The sequence below is a fragment of the Papio anubis genome, chromosome 13 (assembly GCF_008728515.1).
Source record: "Papio anubis isolate 15944 chromosome 13, Panubis1.0, whole genome shotgun sequence".
NCBI classification, from domain to species: domain Eukaryota; kingdom Metazoa; phylum Chordata; class Mammalia; order Primates; family Cercopithecidae; genus Papio; species Papio anubis.
In genome coordinates, this window is record NC_044988.1 from 78,459,756 (window position 1) to 78,481,248 (window position 21,493).

General features: G+C 44.2%; 1 protein-coding gene across 1 annotated transcript in view; it reads right to left on the reverse strand.

The window, feature by feature from the left end:
* EPB41L4B (erythrocyte membrane protein band 4.1 like 4B) overlaps positions 1 to 21,493 on the reverse strand; it is a 150,394-nt gene that overhangs the window by 40,377 nt on the left and 88,524 nt on the right. The window contains 2 exon segments of the mRNA XM_021927289.2: positions 2,842 to 2,960; positions 6,157 to 6,380. Of these exon segments, the coding sequence (XP_021782981.2) occupies positions 2,842 to 2,960; positions 6,157 to 6,380 (343 nt within the window).

A 21,493-nucleotide genomic window follows, 5' to 3' on the forward strand; every position in this document is an offset into this window, starting at 1 on the left:
AATTTGAATTGTTCAATATGGGATTACAGATTTCAAAACATAGACATGAATGACAATTAGGCTTTGATATTATTATAGTTGGAAATAGTCCATTTGTTTGGGGATACTGTTTGGGGATAAAGAAATGACCAGATGTATATTTAAATTGTTTATACAAATTGTTTACACATCTAAAATCTGATAATTAAATTCTTGTGTTAATTTTGGGCACAAACTTTGGAATTGGACAGTGAAAATGACATCTCACCATTCAATCAAGAACAGGAAGTTATCCAAACCTTAGAAGAATCAGAGGATTCTTGATCCTTGAGGCTGGAAAAAAAACCTTAGAAGTCATCCAAGCCAATGGCTCCCAATTTTGGTGCCATGATCGGAAGTGAGAAGTGAGGTCTGTTGCAAGGAATGTTTCATGAATGATAACAATAACAACAACAAAAAAGTGTGGCCAGGCACGGTGGCTCACACCTGTAATCCCAGCACCTTGGGAGGCCGAGGCAGGTGGATCACTTGAGGCCAGGAGTTCAAGACTAGCCTGGCCAACATGGTGAAATCCTGTCTCCACTAAAAATATAAAAATTAGCCAGGTGTGGTGGCGTGTGCCTGTAATCCCAGCTATTTGGGAGGCTGAGGCAGGAGAATTGCTTGAACCTGGGAGGCGGAGGTTGCAGTGAGCCGAGATCATGCCACTACACTCCAGCCTGGGAGACAGAGTGAGACTCCATCTCAAAAAAAAAAAAAAAAACCTCAAAGTGTGAAGTAATATATTTTGTGTGTGTGTGTGTCAGGACAAAGCCAAAATTATCTGTACAATTACGTCACTCTAGCTTACTTGATTACTAATGCATTTCCTTTTTCTTTCTTTCTTTTTTCTTTTCTTTTTTTTTTTTTTTTTTGGAGAAGGAGTCTCGCTCTGTCACCCAGGCTGCAGTGTAGTGGCAGGATCTCAGCTCACTGCAACCTCTGCCTCATGGGCTCAAGCGATTCTTCTGCCTCAGCCTCCCTAGTAGCTGGGATTACAGGTGCCTGCCACCACATCTTGCAATTTTTATACTTATAGTAGAGATGGGGTCTCGCCATGTTGCCCAGGCTGGTCTTGAATTTGTGACCTCAAGAGATCCACCTGCCTTAGCCTCTCAAAGTGCTGGGATTACAGGCATGAGCCACCATGCACGCCAATTTCTTTGAGTGGAGGAGATAGGAAGGGAGTTGTAACTTGACCTCTAGGAATAACCCACAGGTGTCTCAGCTAGGCCTTCACCCAGAGCAAACCACTATTGTCAATGCCGCACCAGTAGTCATGGCAACTGCAAATCACTATAGAGCTTGTGGGTTCTGTGCTACACTATATGCTGTATTTCCTTGCAAAATATTTTTGGATTTTGCCAAACTCTGGATAAGCCCCCATTAAAACCATTTATTGTGTATACTGCAGAAGAAAAATTGAAAACCAGGCAACTAAGAGAAAAAAGACCAATCGGGGGCACACAGTGCATTGGGTTGAATCCCTAGCAGCTAGGGTAAGCCTGCTTAATAAAGATTTGTTGACTGAACAGCTATCAGAGCCATCCTGCAGGAGGAATTCTCTCTAGCTGGCCATCACGGAGGGTGGTATAGAAAAAAAAGTGAATAAGCAGGGCTTTGAAGGTTAAACCTGAAGTTGGGGTCCATTAGTAATCAAAGGAACCACAGGCCGCCCTGCTGAGGGATTATGGGAAAGGTCAGGGACAGGAAGGGCAGGAGGTATAACCTTCCCATGCTGCACAGGGCGGTTCTTCCAAATTCTTCCTATTCCCTCTCATAAAGGGACAAAGCTAAGCGTTAAAGTGGAAGAAAGGAACCATGAAAGAAAAAGATTCTTCCTTTGGGGATTTAAAAAATTAAAATGTATGTACAACAGTGGTTCTCAACTGGGGAGATTTTGCCCTTCTGAGAACATTTGGCAATGTCTGGAGACATTTTCGGTTGTCACAACTGGATGGGGGTCCCTAGTGGCATTTAGTGTGTGGTGGCTGCAAAACACTTTACAATGCATAGGACTGCCACTGCAAAAAAGAGTCATCAGGTCAAAATGTTGCTAGTGCCAAAGTTAAGAAACGCTGGCAAAGAAAACGAGGAAGCATGTTGGAGTGCAAAGGACACTGGATGGAGATTCAAAGGCCTTGCAACCTTGTGAAGGGCCATGTGACCTTGAGAAAGTCATTTCTCTTCTTCTGGTCTGAGACATTGAGAAGGTTGTCAAGGGCTGTGTAATCCTGAGAAAGTCATTTCCCTTCCTCTGGTCTGAGACATTGAGAAGGTTGAACTAAATGACCGACTGAATCCAGCAGTGGTATGTATCATTCTAAGATAAAATTTGGCTTTTATAAGGCTGCCCATTTGGATGTAAGAATAGGTCTAGCCAAAAGGGGGCCTGGCTTCTGCCCTGTCTCCTTCTCCCTCCCTATCTTAATCCCTCCCTTCCTTCCTCCTGCAAACAGTTACTGAACATCTACAATGTGCCAGGCATTGTCAGAAGGAGACAGAGGGCTAGAAATGGAAAGCAGTAAGTGTGGATGCTCCCTCTGGAGCTTTCGGTCTAGTAGGAGGGAGAGACAACTAACAAACAGATCTAGCCCGTTGGGCGAAACACTGGGAATGACGTCTAATGCTATAATTCACCCAAAAGGAAGGTAAGTAAATATTTGCTCCTAAAGGACAGACTGAACAGAAATGTCAGGAAAGATGGAATAGAGATCCCTCCAAGGCAAAGGCACTTGGTTTAGCAGGCAGGCTAGGGTAGTAATCAGAGGTTTGATGTTAGCACCAAGTCCATGGTCAGTGCCGAGCCCCCGCCCTTGGCACCTTGTTTATGTTGATGTGCAGAGGAGGCCAGGGTCCAGCAGCCTTCACAGTTTCCAGTTCCAGCTTCTTTAGATGGGCAGCGGCTTCACTGAACAAGGCAGGTGTTCCTGGACTCAGTTCTACAAAGCAGCCAGGAGAAATAAAGAAGGAAAGGTTGAAAGGATGGATAGATATAGGGGAAAAGGGACACTTGCCAGCGCCCGATTCCCAGCACCCTTTCTGCCGGCCTCCTCCTCCTCCAGCAGCTCTCAAGCCTGGAGTACTCATCAGCTGACAGGGTATGAGAATATCTGAGGTCAAGGTTTCAAGGTCTAACTGCCCCACACATGAGCTGGATGCCCCTGGGTAAGTTGTTTTGCCTCTCTGACCCTCTGAGCCATTTAAAAATGAAAATAAAATTACTTACCTTGCAGGGTTGCTGTGAATATCAAATGAAGTCATTTATGTATAAATGCTTTAAAAATGGGAAAGCACCATGCAAACTGGAAAGATTGGTGTTCAGGCTAACAGGCATATAATGTGCCCTTAAAAGCCATGTTATGTTCCTAAAATCAAATCCAATGATTTTTATTTTTGTGCTACTTTGGATTTATTTGCCACTACTTCTCCTTCTAGCTTGAATTTACTCATTAATACATTAAATATTCATTAAATATTAAATATTCATTACATATTAAAACTTGTGCCAAGTATCATTAGCAACTGGGATCTGGGAGCTGAAAGAAAGAGGTGAACGAGACACAATTCTAATCTAATGGGGATGACAGACACATGTGGAGATATTCCGAAAAAGACCGAGACAAGGTTTATTTAATTGCTATAAGAGCAAGATGGAAGGTACTCCAAAGCCAAGAATTGAGGACGGGTGTTAAAGAACATTTCACTGACAAGCAAACATGCTAAGGGATGTGTAGGAGTTCACCAAGGTGGGGAAAAGTATTCCAGGCAAAGGGAACAGCAGGTGCAAAGGACAGAGGCGAGACCCAGCAGAGTATTTTGTGAGAAGAGAGTAGTTTCATGTAGCTAAAGTATGGTGAGGAGTGGAGGGAAGAATGAAGATGTTGGCAGGGGTCAGGATACGCAGGTCTGTGTACGGCCCTGCTCAGAAGCAAGGACTTTACCCCAGACAGTAAAGAGCTAATGAAAGGTCTTATGGCACGTGGTCAGAGTTATGGGGTGAGAACTATGACTTTGGCAGCTACTATTTGGAGATTGTCCTGGAGCAGGTGCCCGTTAGGAGGCTGTTATGGTTATCTAGATAGACAAAGATGAAGCAGGGACTAGGGCATGGGCAGTGTGGATAGTGATGAGGGACAGAGTTCTGATTCTTCAATACCAAGTGGGTGTCGAGTTTCCATTACCAGCTCAGCTGACACAGAGTTGTTCCCTGTGGCCCCAAGGTGAAGGTTGGATGGCTTATCCTGTCTCACCAGCTCACAGACTCATGCAAAATCAGAGCTGGAAGATTCCTTGGTCATCATCTCAATACCCTCTACCCCATTTCATGGATGAGAAAATTGAAGATCAAAGAGGGGACTCAGTTCAAGGGTGAGAGATAAAATTGAAGCCTCCACTTCAATTCCTTCCTCCCTCCCTCCCTCCTTTCTTTCTCTCTCTCTCTCTCCCTCCCTCCCTTCTCTCTCTCTCTCTCTCTCTCTCTCTCTTTCTTTCTTTCTTTCTTTCTTTTTTGGAGTCTGGCTCTGTCACCCAGGCTGGAGTGCAGTGGCACCATCTCGGCTCACTGTAAGCTCCACCTCCCAGGTTCAAGTGATTCTCCTTCCTCAGCCTCCCAAGTAGACGGGATTACAGGTGCGTGCCACCATGCCCAGCTAATTTTCACATTTTCAGTAGAGACAGGGTTTCACCATGTTGGCCAGGTTGGTCTACAACTCCTCACTTCAGGTGATCTGCCCATCTTGGCCTCCCAAAGTGCTGGGATTACAGGCGTAATTACACCCTCCACCTCCCAGTTTCAAGTGATTCTCCTGCCTCAGCCTCTGAAGTAGCTGAGATTATAGGCACATGCCACTGCATCCAGCCTTCAGTACTTTTCAAACCACATTTGATAAACAACAAGTTCTTTCCCTCAGTCTACCAAAGATGAATTATTCGGTAATATATATTAAAAGTGAGTTTCTAGAAAAATAAAATAACTGACATGCAGAATCAAAGCCCATATTTTTATTAGATTTAAAAGATATAAACTCATTCTATCATATTGCTAACAATATTTCTGTGCTGGGTACAGTGGCTCATGCCTATAATCCCAGAACTTTCAGAGGTTGAAGCAGGAGTGTTGCTTAAGCCCAAGAGTTCAAGACCATCCTGGGCAACATGGCAAGACCCTGTCATAAAATAAAATAATAAAATTTCTGATTGCTCACTCTCTATTTTTGTGACTTCTCTTTCTGAGACCCATAACAGTGGACAGATTGGATCTATCTGATACCACTTTGTTGTCCAAATTGAAATGTCAAAAATGGGATAGAATGAGTTTTTCTATAATGAAGAAAGTAGAAAGTCCAGTCATCACTTCCCTCCCCTCTTTCTCTTTTCCATTGCTCAAGCCAGTGCTGGGTACTGCAGAGGCAGACAACTGCTAAGAAAGGAGGTGGAGGCCGGGTGCCGTGGCTCACACCTGTAATCCCAGCACTTTGGGATTTTTTTCCTCCAGCTCTTTTGTAGGGCACTAATGTATTCATAAGAGTGGAACTCTCATGACTTAATCACTTTTCAAAAGCCTTCACTTCTTGACCAGGTGTGGTGGCTCACACTTGTAATCCTAGTACTTTGGGAGGCCGAGGCGGGTGGATCACCTAAGGTCAGGAGTTTGAGACCAGCCTGGCCAACATAGTGAAACCCCGTCTCTACTAAAAGTACAAAAATTAGCTGGGTGTGGTGGCACATGCCTATAATCTCAGCTACTTAGGAGGCTGAGGCAGGAGAATTGCTTGAACCTGGAAAGGGGAGGTTGCAGTGAGCTGAGATCGTGCTACTGCACTCCAGCCTGGGTGACAGAGCCAGACTCCATCTCAAAAAAAAAAAAAAGAAAAGAAAAGAAAAAAAAGAGAAAGGATGTGGAGAACTGTGACCCTGTGATGAAATTGGAGTTTACTGGTAAGCCACAATCCCTAAAGTGCTTCTACTCAAATGCATAAGGCTCTTGTCTACTCTGGCCCAAACCTGGTAGCCCAGCATAACATGACCACCATTGTGTGCTGCACCACAAGGGTCTGTCTTAAGAATCTAGGGAAGTCTCATGCCCGGCAGCATTGCTCCCCCTTCTCCTGCCTTGCCCCCTCCATGCCTACTCACTTGTAAGGGACTTGCTGCTGGAGTTTGGGGACCTCAGAGGCCCCTCTTTGTTCTCCAAGGTCAGTGAGAGGCTGTAGTTTGAGTGGTGCTGGTGCTGATGCTGGTGCTGGTGCTGGTGGTGATGCCTTCCTGAAGCTGCAGTGAGGAACGGTGTGCCCCCATTCTCCTCAATGCCAAAAGGTAACCGGTCTGAGCTGCTGAGCACTGGGGAAGGGAGCGGGTAGCTGTGGAGGGTGACACAGTCAGGATTTAGAAAAGCAAAATGCCTTGCAAGTCCTCTGTGTACTTTCAAATACGTTTTCTAGGCATTAAACACTGAAAGAAATAAATTCAATAAATAGATCCATAGTTATTATGAAGTATGTACAATGGTAATATTATACTTTAAGAAAAAGAACAAAGTAGAAGTTTGTATATATCAGAGACTTTAAATCTTGTACCTTAAAGAAGTATTTGAAATTAAATGAAATAATATTTATTTCTTTTTTTAAAGGCATTCTCTAAATGAGAGGAAGAGGTAAAAACAATAATAAAAATCATTAGTAAATAATCCTATGACAAGATCATAATGTAAAGTAGAAGTCTTGGGGTCACTTTCTCTTCCTCTCTGTCACCCACAACATGCAGAAAGCTCCAGTTAACATCACTGCTACATCTTTTTCTTGAGACAGGGTCTTGCTGTGTTGCCCAGCTGGAGTGCAATGGTGCAAACACAGCTCACTGTGGCCTCAAGCTCCCAGGCTCAAGTGATTCTTCCACCTCAGCCTCCCAGGCAGCTGGGACCACAGGGATACGACACCATGCCTGGCTAATTTTTAAAATTTTTTGTAGAGACAGGATCTCGCTATGTTGTCCAGGCTGGCCTCAAACTCCTAGGCTCAAGTGGTCCACCCTCCTGGGCTTCCCAAACTGCTGGGATTACAGGTGTGAGCCACTGTGCCCAGCTTACAACATCTTTTAATTCCAATGGATCACCTCCTTTTTTTTTTTAAACTAAGATTGCCCCATTTGAAGGGCCATGTCATCTTCCACCCAGACTCCTGTAACATTCCTGCTGGCTCTCCCCGTCTCTGCTTGTTCCTTTAGTCCATCCTTCCCAGAGTAATTGCCAGAGTGCTATTCTAATTACATTCCGGACCATGGTCTCCTTCCTCAAGGAGCTTGAATATATCTCTAATAATAATAATTCTTTTTTTTTTTTAAGGCAGTGTCTCAGTCTGTTGCCCAGGCTGGAATAGTGGTGCCATCTCAGCTCACTGCAACCTCCACCTCCTGGGTTCAAGCAATTCTCATGCCTCAGCCTCCTGAGTAGCTGGGATTACAGGTGTACACCACCACACCTGGCTAATTTTTGTATTTTTAGTAGAGACAGGGTTTCAGCATGTCGGTCAGGTTGGTTTCGAACTCCTGACCTCAAGTGATCTGCCCGCCTCAGCCTCCCAAAGTGCTGGGATTACAGGCGTGAGTCACTGCACCCAGCCTAATACTAATAATTCTTAACCACTTTAAGACAGAAACCCCTTTGGAAATCTGGTGAATACCATGAACCTTCCCTACACCAACAAGCAACATTCTACATCCAATATCAGGTCCTCTAGAGCCTCTCCATGGACCCAGGTGAAGAGCCCTGGCTTGAAGGATAAAAGCCACAATCCTTTATGTGGCGCTGACAGCCCCCACCTCCCCACAATCTTGTCCCATTCTCTTTTCAGCCTCATCTCCTGCTACACTCTTCTACTTCACACCCTAACTCCTTCCCATCCTGATGCCTCTCACTTCTTGGTGCCTCCTGGAGTCCTTCCTCATCTGTCAACCCAGTGAAAATGCCCCTTCTTCCAGGAAGACTTCCAGCCTTCAAGACCCAGATAAAGATCCCTTCCTCCTACTCCCCCGCAGGGCAAATCCCTTTTTCTGCATCATTTCCATGGTTCAGATCTCTACTGCCCACTCTTTCACTCTGCCTTCAAGGAACTCACACACCAGAGTAGGAAGCTCTGTGATTCAGTCACTTACAATCATACTAGAACAAACTGCTAAGAAAATGCAGAAGTGGAAGCAATCAGTTCTCCTGGGGGAAGGTGTTTGTAAGGGAAAGAGCATTCGGAGGAAGACAGTTCAGTTTTGCTGGACAATTCTTGACACAGAATCTTCTTTCTTATAGGAAGCCCCATTCCTTGTGTTTGTATGCGATTGACATTTCCTCCTCAGGGGCGGGCCTGAGACTTGAGCCTGGCCAATCAGAGTCCTGCATCCTTCTCAGGCGTGTGTTCTGGAATGTGATCCAATTAGGGACAATCAGAGTTTCCCCTAAGATTTAACACACGAAAACTGAAAGAAAGGTTCTCTCTTTCTTTGTGACAGGCAAGCAGGGCCTTATTGTGACTTTTGTGTGCCACAAGCCCTTTTGCCTTTGTCCGTTTTCTTTCTTATTTATTTTTTTTGAGATGGAGTCTCACTCTGTCGCCCAGGCTGGAGTGCGGTGGTGCGATCTCAGCTCGCTGCAAACTCCGCGTCCTGGATTCACGCCATTCTCCTGCCTCAGCCTCCCAAGTAGCTGGGACTACAGGCCATGCTTGGCTAATTTTTTGTATTTTTAGTAGAGATGGGGTTTCACCGTGTTAGCCAGGATGGTCTTGATCTCCTGACCTCATGATCCACCCGCTTAGGCTTCCCAAAGTGCTGGGATTACAGGCGTGAGCCACCGTGCCCAGCCGCCTTTGTCCGTTTTCTTTTTTTTCTTTTTTGAGATGGAGTCTCGCTCTGTCAGCAGGCTGGAGTTCAGTGGCAGGATCTCGGCTTATTACAATCTCAGCCTACTGCGTTCAAGTGATTCTCCTGCCTCAGCCTCCCGAGTAGCTGGGACTAGAGGCGTGCACCACCACACCCAGCTGATTTTTGTATTTTTAGTAGAGACGAGGTTTCACCATGTTGGCCAGGATGGTCTCGATCTCCTGACCTCGTGATCCGCTCACCTCGGCCTCCCAAAGTGCTGGGATTACAGGCGTGAGCCACCGCTCCCGGCCCCTTTGTCCGTTTTCTATAAAAATTAACTAAAAATTAAATTTCACAATTGTATAAAAGTAAATATGTGAATAACATATATTAAAACATTTTCCTTAACTGAAAATCCATTTTTTTCTTATTTTAAAAAATATTTAAAACCTTTTTGTGAGTCCCTGAAAGTATTGTGAGCCTAAGTATTGTGTGCCTACTGCGTGTAATGGGTAAGCTGGCTCTGGCTGTAAGGATGATGTAAGCTGGGGCTCTTCATGAGTGTCTTTTTTGGACACAGAGTAGTAGGCCTAGTGAGACTGAGGCCGATGCACAAAGAAAGACAAGATGAGCAGAGGTTAGAGATAGTCAGAGAGAGAAGAAACTTAATGGTATATAATTTTGGTTCCTGGTTCCAGCCACACCTGAAGCTGGCATGACCACTGAACTTTTCAATTATAAGGTCTAGTAAATGCCTTTATTTATTTATTGCTTGAAGTAGTTAGATTTTTCCAGTTAATAACCCACATGCTCAAAATCAGAGGTGGTGTGTTATTTTGTCATTGTTTTTTTGTGTGTAGAATTTCTTTTAGGTGGAAAAGGTAGAAACAGCTGTTCCAGGCCTAAGGAATAGTAGGAGCAAAGGAAGGGTAGTTGAAAGAGCAGGATGTCTGGATAAGAGAAGTGACAAGGGAAGTAACAGGAGGGGAGACTAAGACAGGCTGGGGCTAGTTATGAAGGGCTTAGAGTGCCTGGTTATCAAGGAAAGGGCTTAAGCAAGGGAGTTACATTTCGGAGAGTTTGTTTTGAGCACTGTGTGGAAGAGGCTGGTGGGGGAGAGACTCCAGTATCTCTCTGTTAGGAGACTGCCGCAGGGCGGGATCTAGACTAACCTGGTGGATGGAGTGAGGTGAACTGACTTCTGGGATATTTTGAAGCTGTAAGCAGGGCTTGCAGACCTGTCACTTGGGGACATTGGGAGGAGGTGTCATTGAGGACTCTGTTGCAGATGCATAAGATAGTCCAGAAGAAATGGCACTATTTGTCCCCTACATTGTCCCATGAGCTGCATCTCTGACCCATCTTGGCTGTCTCCTGGAGATTTTGCTCAAGGACGGTTCTGTGAGCACACACATGCATGCGTGTGCATGTGTGTGTGCACGTGTGTGTGCACGCACGTATGTGTGTGTAAGAATGTGGAAGAAGGCACGATTTTGGCTTCTGGGAATCACGATCCCTCCTCGCCTCTCCAGCCTGAAACACAATCAGAGTATCCACCCTCTTCATGCCCCATGGAGGCAGCAAAAAGTGCCCTGAGTTGGAGTGGAAAAACTTGGGCTCAAGTCTTAGTTATGCCCCTATTTTGCAAGAGAAGCTTGGGCAGTCACTCTGAGCCTCCAGTCCCTCAACTGTAACGTGAGTTGGGTTAAGTGATTTCTGGGCACATTTCTGGATCTGAGAATCATCCTTTCCCCCAACTGTTTATCCAGTACTTGCTGTATGTCTCAGGTACTGTGCTAGCTATTTTACAGAAAAGATTCCCTTTTTAAAACATGGAGACCTTTACCTGTTATATAGTAGGTGTTCCATAAATATTTGGTGGAAGGAAGAAGGGAGGGGAGGGAGGGGGAGGAAGGAAGAATGAAAGAAAGGATGGATTAATGAAGTTGTGCAGCTGCGATTTGACAACAGGTCTGTGGACCCCAAAGTCTGTTAATATTATTTTTCCTGTCTTGCAAATATGTTGAAAATAATATCTGTCCTAAGGAGCTGCAGAGACTGGGAGCTCAGAGCAGAGAAAATTCCCCTTTGCTTGGAAGGACTGGAGAGGGCTTCCCAACTGAGGGGCTCATCTTCCACCCTGCCCTTCTTCCTTGCTGCCACCAGCCTATTAAAGGTCTGACACCATCATTGTCTAGATGGGAGGAACAAATCAGAGAAACATCAAAAGGAAAAGATAGGCATACTAGCTGGATTTGAGAAAGGGAGAACATGGAGACATGGAAGGGTCAGAAAACTCCAAATTTTTTTTAGCTTAGAGGACCAGGCAAATGGCATGTCATTAATAGAAAAAAATGAGGTGGAGAATGAGAGCTGCTTTGAGCAGAGAAAATTATGATCGAGCATTACATGGGTAACAAAGAGTGTGAGAATGAACACCCAAAGGGAAAGATGTCTTGTAGCAGAGATCTGGCGTACATTCAGGGCTGGAGGTGGAGTTGGAAAGCTTTGAGTAAGAGTTCCTGAGGGATGGCAAATAGATATCATCTGTCATGCCAGCTCCAATTGATTCTCACTCTCTGCTTGGAGTGCAAGATTCAGAAGGAGTCTGAGGTTGTGCCCAGCTCAGGGGGAAAGAGTGCTGTGATTGATTATTGATGTCTGCCATGGACTTGGAGGAGCACAGTGGTATCATGCATTTGTCTTTCCAAGTTAAAAGTGAGTGGTATTTAAAACTTTTTTATTTCAAGGAAACCCAGAGTGAAGAGTTAAAACAGTAAAAAGATATATATACAGGGAGTGAGAAAGTGCATCTCATAATATGTCAAATAAAATATGCATGTGTGACCTTCATCTTATAGCTACTTTGGAGAGAGGCAGAGAAAGAAACAAACGAAAAGAGAAACAGATGAGGGTCAGAGAAGCTGCCTGAAGCTGCCTGAATCTGCTCAGGTCAAAGGTCTTTCGAAGAGCAAAAGTTCCCAAGCAAGCAGTAGAATGACCTGGGTGCTTTCTCAGCTCACACGCCTGGGGAATCATCCTGAAGATTTTAACATGGAGAAGTTTTGTGGGGTTGCTCATGGCTTCATGGATTGTGCCCTGCGGAACTCCTGGAGATGCCACTCACAGACTACAATGTAAATGACATTCACTAGGTTGTGCATCTTCCTTCTTCATAGGGAACTCAGAGGTCAAGCCTACCCTAGAAGGTCCAGCAGTACTCAGGGACCTTGTCTAAGGCCCAGGAGTTGAGGCCAGCTGCACACACACCATCCCCAGAGACTGAGGTTCATGAGACTCCTGGCATTCTGGAAAGGAGGTCCCACATCCTGGTTTTCAGGGTGGGTGACAGAGGACAGATGTAGGCTTCAGTCTCTGCTTTCATGAGCTGGCAGTTGAAAAGAAATCTAGTGTGGAAGAAGGGGCTGCTATGTGCCTAGCACTGTGCTAGGCGCTTTAATGGTTAATTTTCAGTTTTCCTGCAAGGAAGCTGCTGGTGCCCCCTTCTCTTCCTTTTTCTCAGGGGAAGACCCACTTCCCATTTGGCCTCCAACTCCAGAAAAGCTAGTGTTCCTACTGTGGCCTAGTCATAAGAGACTTTATTGCTTGCAGAACAAGTGAGGTCACAGGGGCTCTTCCAGCCCTGCCTAATCCCATATGTACCCCCAAGCAGAGCCTCTCCTCTCCCTGATCCTGGACTGCCGGACTACCAAACATGTGGTGTTCAGTCAATATTGTTGCATGCTGGGCCGGGCTTGATGGCTCACACCTGTACTTCTAGCACTTTGGGAAGCCAAGGCAGGAGGATTGCTTGGGCCCAGGAGTTCGAGACTGGGCAACATGGGGTGATCCCATTTCTACAACAACAAAAAACCCAGCATGGTGGCACACACCTGTGGTCCTACCTATGCAGGAGGCTGAGGTGGAGAACTGCTTGAGCCTGGGAGGTCCAGGCTGCAGTGCGATCCAAGATTGAGCCACTGTACTCCAGCTTAGGCAACAGAGTGAGACCCTGTCTCAAAAAGAAAAAATTGTTGCATATGGCATAATGGTATCCCCTGGAATCCACCGTCAGAATTGTGACCAATGCTGGGCATGGCTTTCTCTCAGAAACAAGGCTGAGTTGTCAAGTGCTCCAACAAGCCAATCACAGACTCTACAGCTCTGCCCCGCTCTGAGCAACATGGGCTTTCCGGGGGAGCCCTGGGGATCTAATCCTGGATAAGAAATCACAGAATTTTAGAAATGGGGCCCCTCGGATATCATCCAGTTCTGTGGTTTTAAACCCTGGATAAATATTAAAGTCACTAGGGGGAGGCTAGGCACGATGGGTCACACCTGTAATCCCAGCACTTTAGGAGGCCGAGGTGGGTAGATCACTTGAGGTCAGGAGTTTGAGACCAGCTTGGCCAACATGGCGAAGCCCCATCTCTACTAAAAACACAAAAATTAGCCAGGCGTGGTGGTGGGCACCTGTAATCCCAGCTATTCTGGAGGCTGAAGCATGAATATCACTTGAACCCAGGAGGTAGAGGTTGCAGTGAGCCGAGATTGTGCCACTGCACTCTAGCCTTGGTGACAGAAGGAGCCTCTGTCTCAAAAATAAAATAAAATAAAATAAAATAACCAGGGGAAAACTCCTATACACTGCTGGAGAGAATGCAAAATAGTGCAGCCAGTTTGAAAAACAGCTTGGCAGTTCCTCAAAAAGTTGAACATTAGTTACCATATGACTGAGTGAGCCTACTTGTAGTATATGCCCAAGAGAAATGAAAACAGGTCTGTGCAAAAACTGACATGTGAATGTTCATAGCAGCATTATTCATAGGAGCCAACAGGTAGAAACACCCCAAATATCCATCAACTGATGAATGGATAGACAGAACATGGTCTATCCATACAAAAGAGTATTATTCAGCCACAAAAGGAAATGAAACATTGAGCAGGCCATGACATGGATAAACTTTGAAAACATGATATGCTACATGAAAGAAGTCAGACACAAAAAGGCCAAGTATTATAGGATTCCATTTATATAAAACATCTAGAATAGACAAATACATAGAGATAGAAAGTGCATTACCGGCTACCTTGGAATAGGGAGGATGGCGGGCAGAGGGAAGGGGGAGTGACTGCTAATGGGTGTGAAGTTTCTTCTAGGGGTGATGAAAATGTTCTAAAATTATATTGCAGTGATGGTTGCACAACTTGGTGAAAATACTAAAAAACATTAAGTTGTACAATTGATGTGTATCTTAATAAAGCTGATAAAAATATCACAAGGAGAGGTTTTGAAAAGTATCAATGCCCAGGCCCTTCCCCAGACTAATTACACCATAATCTATCTCTAAATCCAATGTGTGGCCAGGGCTGAGAACCATTGCTATAGTAATCCAACCTCATTTTGCATATGGGGGGATGGGGGCTCGCTATCGGGAGGGAGGTGACCAGGTCACACAGCAGGTACCTGCCTGATCCTGGGACACAGTCCAGGACTCCTGCCTCTCTGCTCGCTGCCTCAAGTGCTGCCCATCTGCTGCCTCTTCCCATCTGTCTTGGCTTCTATTTAAGGCAGCAAGTGCACTCATCAGGAAAATCCAAGTCCTCCTCAGAACCCCCCAGCTAAGACATCCTTGTGTATGTATCTTGTCTTCCCAGCCATATAGTTAACTCTGTAGAAACAGAGACTGTCACATCACATGTTTTTGTGTCCTCCACTGTGTTAAGAAAAGCACTAAGCACATAGCAGGTGCTCAACTAACACTGGTTAGACAGAGAACAAAATGAAATATCAGTGCATTTGGTATGCATTTGAGGGCCAACTCTTGTGCCTGGTACTGTGCCATGCACAAGAGTAAAGACAAATGAGATGTTATCTTTGCCTTGTATTAGTCCGTTTTCACGCTGCTGATAAAGACATATCCAAGACTGGGCAATTTACAAAAGAAAGAGGTTTGATACATTCACAGTTCCACGTGGCTGGAGAGGCCTCACAATCATGGCGGAAGGTGAAAGGTACGTCTCACATGGTGGTGGACAAGAGAGAACGAGAGCCAAGTGAAAGGGGAAACCCTTATAAAACCATCAGATCTCGTGAGACTTATTCACTACCACAAGAACAGTATGGGGGAAGCTGCCCCCTGATTCAATTATCTCTCACCAGGTCCCTTCCACAACTCTTGGGAATTGTGGGAGCTACAATTTGAGAAGAGATTTGGGTGAGGACACAGCCAAACCATATCAGCCTTCAAAGGGCTCACTGCTGCCTTGATACATGGGATAGGGGTACCCAACCCAACTGGAACCAACAAGGAAGACTTCCTGCAGTAGTGATGCTTGAAGCAGGTCCTGGCTCCTGAAGGATGATGGCAGTGGCTGGGGGAGGGACTGCACAGGGTGGTCTGGGCAGAAGGCACCGCATGTGCTAAGGCCTGGAGTTGTCAATGCATGCTAACTGGTGAGGGGACTTGCCTGAGCTCCACTTTGGCATAAGAGTGAACTTTCAGCTTTTATTTTTCACTTTTGGATTATGAACTCATCAGGGGTTTATGTATATATTGTGAAGTAAAGTCCTAACTTTTTCTGAAATGGAGAGTCAATTGTTCCAAGATCACCCAAAGAATCATTCACCCTTGCTCCATGAAGTTGCAATGCCATCTTCATATGTGTCCGCCACTTTCCTGAGTGCTCTCAGATCCTTTCTTTGCTCCCCTGCGACTTACTCTGTTTACAGGAACCTTTACTTCTCAGGCTCCCTGTCCTCTGGCTTTTACATAGGTTTGGCGAGTGGGAGGCACTGACGTGGACTGGAGGGTGAACACAGGAGACAAGTCAGGGTATTTCTCCCTCATTTCTTCATGCCTCTGGTGATGTTTCCGAAAGCAGCCATGAGTTCTCTGCGGCTCCAGCTCCCACTAGACTGGCTTCCTGCTGCCTTAGCTCCTGGGTGCTAGAACACTGCCTTTGTCCCTCCAGCTCTAGGAGTGATAAGCAGGTTCTGGTTGTTGCTAATTTCTAGGTTGCCTCGCTGTCCAATTAAGTTTCTTAGTTTTTGCAGCCTTTGTATAACCAATTCCCTGAATTAAATTCCCTCTGTAAGAAGTGCCTAGAGTAGTTTCAGTTTTCTGGATTGCCCATGACCTGTAGACAATATAAACCTGTTTTTGGATTCTTCATATTTTTTTGTTTTGTGACAGACACAGTTTCCCTCTGTTGCCCGGGTGAGAGTGCAGTGGCACAATCACAGCTCACTGCAGCCTTGAATTCCTGGGCTTAAGCAATCCTCTTATCTCAGCCTCTCGAGTGCCTACAACTACAGGTGTGCACTACCACACCTGGCTAATTTTTCATTTCTTTTGTAGAGACAGGGTCTCATCATGTTGCCCAGGCTGGTCTCAGCTCCCGGCCTTCAGCAATCCTCCCACTTCTCATCCTAAAGTGCTGGTATTACAGGCATGAGCCTCTGTGCCCGGCCTCTTCATACTTTTATTGTTCTATTTATCTAACCCTGTATCAGATTGTCTTAATTACTTTTGTTTTAATATATACATGTATATGTGACATTATAAATCTTATTCCCTTTCTCACATCATTTTTCTTTTTTTTCTTAGCTGTTATCACGTGTCTAGTCTTCCAGATTCCTTTTGTGATAGTAACTTGAATTCTTCAATTCTTGAATTCCAGAATTCAAGTTACTCCCAGAAAATCCCACTGGAATTCTGATTCAAAGCATTACATATTATGGATTAATTTGAAAGAATATATTCATAAGGAACATATTTCTCTCCATTTACTCAGATCTTTTAAAATGTCCTTCAGTTAGAATTTTTTAACTTTTTCATTAAGGTATAGAACATAACTTTATTCCTAGGTATTTTTCAGTTTTGTCACAATTGAAAATGAGATCTTATTATTACATATCCCCTAATTTTTTTTTTTTTAGACGGAGTCTTGCTCTGTCATCAGGCTGGGGTGCAGTGGTATGATCTCGGCTCACTGCAACCTCCACCTCCTGGATTCAAGCAATTCTCCTGCCTCAGCCTCCTGAGTAGCTTGGACTACAAGCGTGCACTATCATGCCCAGCTAATTTTTGTATTTTTGGTAGAGATGGGGTTTCACCACGTTGGCCAGGATGGTCTCGATCTCTTGACCTTGTGATCTGCCTGCCTCGCCTCCCAAAGTGCTGGGATTACAGGTGTGAGCCACCACGCCTGGCCCGTATCCCCTAAGTTTTAAATGACTAGATAGATATACAAAGCTGCTGACTTTAGGATATTTCTGCCTCTGACCACTCTGCACAACTCTTATTGGTTGGAATTCACTTGGATTTTAAGAAGAGAATCACATGAATTTTGTTTCTTCCTCTTCAGTAGTTATTCCTAATTTTGTTTCCTTGGCTTATTCCATTGTTAAGGTCTCCAGAATAATACTGAATATCAGCAGCTTTCCTTATTTCTGAAGTTTATATATTATCTAGTGTTTCACCATTAAATGTCAGTTTCTGACAAATTCTACTTATCAGGTTAGACAGTCCTTCTACTCTTAGCTTACTACAAGTCTTGAAAGATTAGCATGACTTATTCTCAGCAAATCTGTGCTGTTCCTAAGTGAACACTGCTTCCTTTACTAAGTGCTTATAAAAGACTCTGTTCTCAAACTGTCCTCGGTATTGCAATCCAGCTTATCAGTCTAGTTTCTGGAATTCATTTTCCAAAAAATCTGTCCATCTACTCATCTAGCATTTTCCCAAGACTTTTTCAGAGGTACTGATGCTGACTCAGCAATGACACATGGAAATTTTCTCAGTGTTTTGGGAGACCATTTTTCTGAGCCTAAAGACTTGAGCTAATCAAAAAGCAGTAAAATATTTCCTGACTATGCTTTCTCTTATCTTGGACTTCAATTTCTTCTGTTTGTTCTCTTCACTCTCTGCAGTTAGCATAGTGACTAGCTTCCTTGTTGAAAAAGAAAAAAATTGAGTAGCTCTGCTTCGGCCAGTTAGTCTCACGTACCATCCTCAAAACTGGGTGTCATTAAATTGCTCATCTTTTTGTTCCAACCGAAGTGAGCATCTACAAAACTTTGGAGTCCTTAAAACAAGTTCTGTGCCCCTTTGTTTTTGATCATATGTTCCACCTTCCTACTCTTTAAAATACTATTACAAATTGTGGGTTCATCTGAGAGGCCTGTAAAGCCTTTCTCTTTTGGATTATTTTTGCTTTCTAAATTCACAGCCCATGTAAAAAATATTCCCTTTTAAGTCTATTTTCTTTGACATTTTGAAATTGGATTTTCTAAACAGTAAAATATATATGTTGTGATTATTTCACATTGCATACCTGTTTCAAAACATCTCATATACCCCATAAATATATACACCTAATATGTACCCACAAAAAAATAATTTTAAAAAAGAGTATCAACAACAAGAGAAAGAATATGTGGAGAATTAAGCCCTGGATTTCACTCATTTCGTGTTAATGATTCTGAGATGTCAGGGTTTTTTTCTTCCATGGATCTTGTTACTTACACATTTCCAATGCACTCCTCCTTGCTGACCAGAATTTACAACAGTAATATCTGCAGTGTTTCTTCTACCTCCTAAGCAACCAAATCATCAGCCAGTCAGGCCAAGAAATCAACAGATTCCACGCCTTTAACAGAATGCCCATGTCTGGATGGTCAAGAAGTCCTCCATAGGTATGGTGCCAGCTGATGCAGTAGGAAATGCAATAAACATCCCCTATCCAAAGTCCCCTGCATCTCATCTGGATTGCTCAGTGCACACATATCAAGTGCTGCCTGAACTCGGACTTACTCATGAGCTGTTTATGTCATGTGTCTTAACTCCAAGTTGGGGTTTCTGGCGGCGGGATCGGTGTCTATGCAGCCCACACAGCAGACTCACAGGTAGCACACAAGTTCTCCACACACCTTCTGGAGGAGCTGGTTGGGACAAACTAGTTCCTATTTTACTTTTAGCCTCAATGGGGACAACTCCATATGCCTAATCAGAACTAACACATCAGGGATAAGCTGACAAGGACCTCAGTAGAGCTTTCCAACTGGTAAGCCTCAGAAGGGTTGCAAGTGGGCTGAACCATTTATTCTCCCAGTCCTTGGAGTAAGTGGACAGGACATGGGGAGCCTAGAGCTTCAAGCAGTCTTGTCTGCCTGTCCCAGCATGCTACATATCACTTTCTGTGTGTGCCAAGGACAAGAAAAAGTCAGGAAGCCCTGCCACTAGTCCATACCCAGTCCATTCGCCTGGAACTGTGGCTCTCCAACTGGGACTCTCTTAGCAGAATTCACTCAAGTAGTGTGTTTTTATAGCAGATGGTGTCAGCCAGAATCATACCTCCTGACTGAACACCAGTGCATTAATCATGCTCTTTAAATATTCACAGAGGAAAAAAGCCCAAAAGCTAACATTTTTGAGTACCCAGTTAACTTAGTTAATCTTCCAACAACCATTTGAAGAAAGGACAAGAGGAGCAGAAAGACCAAGGAGCTTTCCTCAAGTCACACAGCTAGTAAATGGCAGAGCTGGGATTTGAACCCAGGTAACCTGGGCTCTCTGAATTGCTAGACAATATTGCTTCGCCATGTGTTTGAAAGGAGCAATCTAATGACAAAAAAGGAACACGCATTGGCACTTAGCTTTGGCTTTGCTGCTGTTTGCCTATGTGACCTTAGGTAACTCACTTTACTTATCTGGGTGGCAGACACTGCATTTTTGGACATTAAGCATTCGTATGCCAGGAACTACAGCTCAATGATATAATTTGATCTGTGCCATGTCCGACTGAGAGATGAGAGAAAGTACAATTTACTCATTCTGGTTTCCCAAATAGCTGTCGCTTATTTCAATTTTAATTTGGTAGAGACTAAACAGACTGATACATTGTTACATGTTCTTATTGAATTCAGGGAAAGCGTACTATTTGGCAGCAAGTACAGTATGTATTTGAAACACTGTACTTTTTTCATAATGGATTTTCAAAGAAAATTGTATCGACATCTTAGAAGTGTGATACATTATGAATGTTGCATCTATTAGGGATGATTTCTTACAGCAACTTAGTGGTTTTATTTCTAAAAAAAAAAAAAGTCTAGTGAGAAGGTTGACTCTACTTCATCTTTCTCTTCAGAAAAGGTCAAAATTGGCCACACATGGTGGCTCATGCCTATAATCCCAACACTTTGGGAGGCCAATACAGGTGGATCACCTGAGGTCAGGAGTTCGAGACCAGCCTGGCCAACAATCAGGGTGAAACCCCATCTCTACTAAAAATACAAAATTAGCCAGGTATAGTGGTGCATGCCTGTAGTCCCAGCTACCCAGGAGAATGACGTGGGAGAATTGCTTGAATCTGGGAGGTGGAGGTTGCAGTGGGCTGAGATTGCACCACTGCCCTCCAGCCTGGGTGACGAATGAAACTCTGTCTCAAAAAAAGAAAGAAAGAAAAAGAAAAAGAAATGGTCAAAATTGCATTTCCAATTTGTATTTCTTTCAAGAAATGTTCCAAACAATCAACTTTGCAAGCAATTCTGGTGTTAGCACAGGTGATGTATGAACCCATGCTAGATGGGGAGCTCTTGATCTGATGATGATTAGCTACCTGGAGCCAAAGATGGCATCTTCTGTGACATACCAGCACTGCAGAGAAGCACAGCAGATGTTTATTCACTTAGTTTTAGTGCATTACATTTTAATTCTCCTTAGGTAATTTATCAAATACCTATTCATAAAAGTTTCACTTTGGTCATGAATTCCCTACTTGTTCCTAACTACATTATGTAGTCTGCAAAACTGCAGAGTAACATCCCACATCCTAAGGAGTGACAGGAGCCTTTGGGGTTCAGTAGTTCCCGGGTCTGAGTCCTGTGTGAGGTAGGACAGGATATGTGCTTCCATCTTTGAGTCTCAAATTTTCTTTCGTCAAACACCTGTCAAATGATTTCAATAAATAGGTGTAAGCAGGTCCTGACATTTTTCTTCCAGAAAGGCTGTTTTGTTGTGATGCTATTCTTGCTAGGTTTTGCAATGGCTTCCTCATTGTGTGTGTGTGCCTTCACAGGTGTCACGTGTGTGCATTCCAGAGAATTACTATTTCATGAGTTGGTTTTTGCTCAGAGGCTCATGACCAAGTTTATTCAAAATTTTTCTCGTCTAAAGTAAAAACAAAACAAAACAAAACAATACAAATATAGTCATTTTCCCTTACAACAGTCACTTCTAATAAGCTGAACTTTCCCTTCTGGGTTTCTTTCTTTCTTTTTGATGGAGGATCGCTCTATTGCCCAGGCTGGAGTGCAGTGGTGCGATCTCGGCTCACTGCAACCTCTGCCTCCCAGGTTCAAGTGATTCTCCTGCCTCAGACCCCCGAGTAGCTGGGATTACAGGTGTGTGCCACCATGCCTGGCTAATTTTTGTATTTTTAGTAGAGACGGAGTTTCACTATGCTGGCCAGGCTGGTCTCAAACTCTTGGCCTCAAATGATCTGCCCCACCTCGGCCTCCCAAAGTGCTGGGATTACAGGCGTGAGCCACTGTGCCCGGTCACTTCTGGGTTTCTATTTTTTTTTTTTTTTGCCTCTCATTTCTGTGTTCCTCTGCCTTTAT